The sequence below is a fragment of the Carlito syrichta genome, unplaced genomic scaffold, assembly GCF_000164805.1.
Source record: "Carlito syrichta isolate Samal-C Ts95f unplaced genomic scaffold, Tarsius_syrichta-2.0.1 Scaffold301890, whole genome shotgun sequence".
In the NCBI taxonomy this organism is placed as follows: Eukaryota; Metazoa; Chordata; class Mammalia; order Primates; family Tarsiidae; genus Carlito; species Carlito syrichta.
The window spans coordinates 455,397-461,483 of NW_007245986.1; the positions used below are offsets into that span (position 1 = coordinate 455,397).

At 46.8% G+C, this 6,087-nt stretch overlaps 1 protein-coding gene across 1 annotated transcript in view; it reads right to left on the reverse strand.

The window, feature by feature from the left end:
* Positions 1-3,375, reverse strand: part of PLAC8 (placenta specific 8) — an 8,651-nt gene extending 5,276 nt beyond the window's left edge. Inside the window, exon 1 of the mRNA XM_008055609.1 lies at positions 3,097-3,375. Within this exon, the coding sequence (XP_008053800.1) occupies positions 3,097-3,375 (279 nt within the window). The remainder of the gene's footprint in view (positions 1-3,096) is intronic.
* Positions 3,376-6,087: the final 2,712 nt, after the last annotated feature.

Genomic DNA, 6,087 nt, shown 5'->3' on the forward strand with positions numbered 1-6,087 from the left:
GAGAGAGACTCCAACTCAAAAAAAAAAAAAAAAGAATTATGCTGAGTCTATACTGTCTGTGCTCAGTCAATGGAACAACCATGTCTGGAGGACAGCACCTGTTTACAGTATGGTTTATCAAACATTAAGCCCACTGTTGAGAGCCGCTCACTCCTCAGAAAAAAAGATTTCTTTCAAAATGTGACTGCTTCCATACTCATGATTTGGTATTAAAAATAGCACTGCTCAGCTGACTGTGGTAACTCACGCCTATAATCTCAGCATTTTGGGAGACCAAGGTGAGAGGATTGTCTGATTCCAGGAGTCTGAGACTAGCCTGGGCAACTTGGCAAGACCTTATCTCTACAATAAATCAAAAAACTGGGCATGGTGACACATGCCTATAGTTCCAGCTACTTGAAAGGTTGAAGCAGAAGCTTTGCCTGAACCCAGCAGGTCAAAGTTGCGGTGGCCGTGAGTATGCCACTGCACTGCAGTCTGGGCGAGAGTGAGACTCTGGCTCAAAAAAAAAAAAAAAATTTGCATCATTGACAAATTGATAACGCACCTGGACATTCATGAGTTCTAAGGGAGACTCACAAGGGAATTAATGTTTGATGCCTGCCACCGTGATATACATTCTACAGCCAATCAGGGAGTAAACTCTACTTCCAAATCTTATTACTTATTTAAGAAATATACTTTTGTAAGACTGTAGCGACCATAAATGGTGATTCCTCTGAGGCATCTGGGTAAAGTAAATTGAAAATCTTGAGGAAAGTGGTCACCATTCTGGAGGCCGTTAGGAACATTTATGATTCCTTGGAGGAGGTCAAAATATCGACATGGACGGGAGTTTGGGGAAGTTGGTCCCATCCCTCATGAATGACTGAAGGGTTTGAGACTTCAGAGGAGCAGGTAGCAGCAGATGTGATGGAAATAGCAAGAGAACCGGGACAAACAGAAGAGCCCAAAGATGGGGCTGAATGGCTGCGATTGTCTTACAGATGAGCAGAGAAAGTGGTTGGAATCTACTCCTGGTATAGGTGCTGTGAACATTGTTAACACGGCAATATAGTATTTAAAACATTCTATAAAGTTAGTAGATGAAACAGCAGCAGGACTTGAGAGAGTTGAGCCCAATTTTGAAAGAAGTTCTATACTCAGTGATCTATCACAGAGACAAAGAACAGAGAACCACACGTTCTCACTCATAAGCGGACCCTGAACAATTATCATAATACTGTAAGAAAGGGATTGGCAGTAGTGGGATACTGGTGGGGTGGGTGGGCAGGAGGGCATATATCAGTAAGGGTACCTGATCTCAAACCAGGCAAAGTGGGAACCAAAGGGATGCCCAAATTTCACCTGTATGATGACCACCTGTATACCTAATCATGAATTGTACCCCACATCTTTTTTTTTTTTTTTTTTTTTTTTTTTTTTTTTAGTTGGAGTCTCACTCAGTTGCCCAGGCTAGAGTGCAGTGACACACTCATGACTACCGCCGCCTCGACCTGCTGGGCTCAGGAGATCCTTCCACCTCAGCCTTCCAAGTAGCTGGAATTACAGGCACATGCTACCACGCCTGGCTTTTCTTTTCTTTTCTTTTCGTTTTTACTGTAGAGATGAGATCTCACTAAGTTGTCCAGGCTGGTCTTGAACCTGAACTCAGGCAATCCCTCTCGCCTTGGCCTTCCAAAGTGCTGGGATTACAGGCTTAAGCCACCATGCCTGGCCACTGGTATCTTATTTTAAGAAATTACCGGCCGGGCTTAGTGGGGCAGCCTATAATCCCAGCGCTCTGGAAGACCGAGGTGAGTGGATTTCCTGAGTTTGCGGCTTCAAGACCCGCATTGGCAACTTGGCAAGACCTCATCTCTACAATAAATCAAAATATTAGCCGGGCGTGGTAGTGTGCGCCTGTAGTTCCAGCTACTTGGAAGGCTGAGGCGGAAGGATCGCCGGAGCCCAGCAGGTGGAGGCTGCGGTGGCCGGGAGTGGCCACTGCACTCCAGTCTGGATGACAGAGTGAGACTCCAACTCAAAAAAAAAAAAATTACCACAACCTTCAGCAGCCACCACCCTGATCAGTCAGGAACATCAACACCGAGGCATGACTGTCCACCAGCAACCAGCAGAGATAGAAACCGCTGAAGGATCTGATAGATGATCATTAGAATATTTTAGCCGTAAGTATTTTGAAATTAAGGCATGTTTTCTTTTTTTAACATAATGCTATTTACTGCACACTTTATAGACTATAGTATAGCATAAACATAACTTTTATGTGCAGTGGGAAACAAGATCCCAGTGACTTCCTTCACTGCAATACCCACCTTATTGTGGCATCTAGCACTGTGCCTGCAACATCTCTGAGTTGTGCCTGTTATGTGTACGTACACACACACACACACACACACACACACACACACACACACACACACACACACACCATCCTCCTGGCTCTCTGTTTCTCTGAACTGGATAGTAGAACACCCTCTTCATTAGGTGAGGCAGGTGTCATGAAGGTGCATGTGTGAAACATTAGAATGAAATATGACCCTCTCTGCACTACTGGTGCATATCTTTGGGCCAATTCCTCCACCTCTTAAAATGTTCAAGTCTTCACCTATGAAATGTGGACCCACTCATTTTACAAAGATGATGTGAAGATTAAGTGAAAGTAGTGCTTCTGCTGTTTCTCTCCAGTTGTACAACATACGTTGCGAATATGAGTTTTTCTTTTCTTTTTAAAAATTAATTAAATTTTTCTTTTTTTAGAGACTGGGTTTTGCTATGCTGCCCAGGCTGGTCTTGAACCTCTGGACTCAAGCAATCCTCCCGCCTCAGCTTCCCAAAGTGCTGGGATGACAGGGGTTAGCCATTTTGCCTGGCTGAGTTATTTATTTTCTAGGGTTTTCAACAGAAACCTGGAAGGAGGTCACATGACCAGAGGATCCGTGGCGACACCACAGCTGAACACAAGGTGGCACATGCCAGGAGGCTCTTCCCAATCAAACTCAGAGGACGGAGCCCACAAGTGACCTCCACGCTCATTCCAACTATTCTGAATGTGTTTGTGTGTGCGCACGACACAGTGTCTATGAGACTCACGGGAATGCCGTATCGGGTCCGGTAGAGGGTCCTCATGGCGACGGTCGTCCCACACAGACAGCATTCGTTCATGTCAGAAGCCACTTGACACCCAAGGCACATGAAGCAAAACGTGCCGCAGAGACCTGGACACAGGACACCAGGGGCACAGGTTACTCCACCCACCCCAGCTGCGGTCACAGCGGTGGTCCCCACCCTGGGACCTTTACCACACCCCTGCCGCCATGTCACCACCAGTGCTTCCTTAAGCTTTGCATCAGCATCTCCCCCCAGCCCCATATCATTTCAGTCTCTTCATTAAGTCTGTCATGCTTTTTCCAGTCCTGCCTTCATTCATTCATTCACTGAGCCCCGACATTCAGCCAGTTCACCTTTTCTTCAGTACTGACAATCCCCTGACTCAATTCTGGCAGGGAAGGCAGACGAGATGAAAAGTTCTCCAACAGAAACCTCTAAAGGCCCGGTGTGGTGGCTCACGCCTATAATGCCAGCACTTTGGGAGGCAGAGGTGAGAGAACTGCCTGAGTCCAGGGGTTTGAGACCAGCCTGGGCAACTTGGCAAGACCTCATTTCTACAATAAATCAAAAATTGGCAAGACCTCATCTCTACAATAAATCAAAAAACTAGCCAGGTGTGGTGGCTCGTGCCTGTAGTTCCAACTACTTGGAAGGCTGAGGAGGAAGGATCGCCTGAGCCCAGCAGGTTGACGCTGGTGGCTGGGAGCATGCCACTGCACTCCAGTCTGGATGACAGAGTGAGGATCCAACTCAAAAAAAAAAGAAAAAGTGGACAAGACAGGGTGTGGTGGCTCACACCTATAATCCTAGTACTTTGGAAGGCTGAGGCGGGAGGATCGCTTGAGCCCAGGAGTTCGAGACCAACTTAGGCATCATAGCAAGACTGCGTCTCTACACACACACACAAAATTAGCTAGGTGTGGTGGCATGCACCAATAGTCCCAGCTACTCAGGAGACTGAGGTGGAAGGATCATCTGAGCCCAGGAGGTAGAGGCTGTGGTGAGCCATGATTATACCACTGCACTCCAGGCTAGGTAGCAGAGTGAGACCCCACCTGTAGTCTCTGCCTCTAAATAAATAAATACCAAAACAAATAAATAGGTATGGCAAAAGGGGAAAGAGCCTCTTTGTGATGACCTGGCATGTTCTGGCAAAGGCTCATGTTCCTTCAGGAGTCCCAGGATAGGAGGGGGATTTAGCAAGGGTGGGGCGTATGTTGGGGACCAGGTGAGGAGGAGCTGTGAACTCATAGGCATGGTGGCGCATGCCTATGGTTCCAGCTACTTGGAAGCTGAGGCAGAAGGATTGCTGTAGCCCAGCAGGTTGATGCTGGGGTGGCTGTGAGCATGCTACTGCACTCCAGCCTGGGCAACAGAGTGAGACTCCAAAAAAAAAAAAAAGAAAAAGAATGTGCACACTCATTTAATTGGGTAATGATACTGAGGGTGGGTGGATCAAAGTGTTCATTTTTAGAGACCTTTACTAATGTAGTCTAATGGCCAAGCTGCTTCATAGATATCTGTGTCATCACCCCAGGTTATCCGGGAAAACAATAAGAGTGAACCAAGAAACCTAATGAAACCCAATTGCTCCACCCCCAGATAGGGCTCCTTTTCTCTGCCTCTCAAGTAATTATTAACTCAATTCAATTCAAAGTTCCATTTTAACTGGCAAGCTAAAGGTTAGCGCATTTGTTTTCCTTGTGTAAGAAAACCATGCAGGCTCCAGACCGAAAGACTTCAGGTGGGTGTTGTTTCTTGGTTGGTGCTGGGAACTAAGCCCCTTGATGCTCTCCACCACCCCAGCTAAGCCCCTAAACTTCCTTTCATCCAGGTTCTTGTAGAGAGATCGCCCACTTAGAAATTTCTTCTAGAAAGAAGCAAAGCAGAGTCAGAGAAATTTTTCCCAATGACAAGCTATATGCCTTCCAAATTCTTTATTCTTAGGTGCATAAAAATGTATATGGGCCTGGGCATGGTGGCACATGCCTGTAATCCCAGCACTTTGAGAGGTTGAGGTGGAGGATTACTTGAGCCTAGGAGTTCAAGCAGTCTGGGCAACATAGTGAGACCTCATCTCTACGACAAATCAAAAAATTAGCTCGGCATGGTGGCGCGTGCCTGTGGTTCCAGCCACTTGGAAGGCTGAGGTGGAAGGATCACCTGAGCCCAGCAGGCTGAGGCTATGGTGGCCATAAGCGTGCCACTGCCCTTTAGCTTAGGCAATAGAGTGAGACTCCAACTCAAAAAAAAAAAAAAATTAGCCAGACATGGTAGTGTGTTCATGTGGTTCTGGGTACTTGGAAGGCTAATGTGGAAGGATCACCAGAGCCCAGCAGGTCGATGCTTAGGTGGCCGTGAGTGTGCCACTGCACTTCAGCCTGGGTGACAGAGTGAGACTCCAACTCAAAAAAAAAAAAAAAAAAAAAACCAGGCTCGGTGGCTCAGCCTGTAATCCCGCGCCTTTGGGAGGCTGAGCTGAGTGGATTGCCTGAGCCCGTGGGTTCGAGACCCGCCTGGGCAGCGAGACCTCATCTCTACAATAAATCAAAAAATCAGCCGGGCATGGTAGTGCATGCCTGTAATTCCGGTTACTTGGAAGGCTGAGGCAGAAGGATTGCTGGAGCCCAGCAGGCGAGGCTGCGGTGGCTGGGAGCGGCCACTGCACTCCAGTCTGGGCGACAGAGTGAGACTCCAACTCAAAAAAAAAAAAAAAAACCTGAGAAACAACTATAGCAATATACATTATACAACTATAGCAATAATACATTGATACATACTATGGTATGCTGCATACAAGATTTATCACAGACCTTGTGCTTACTTGGATAATGTTACATTTAACAAAAACCATCTGAACTTGCTGCAACAAAAGTACAATACCAGGGATCAGACACAGTGGTTCATGTTTGTAATCCCAGCACTTTGGGAGGCTGAGGTGGGAGGATCCCTTGAGGTCAGGAGTTTGAGACC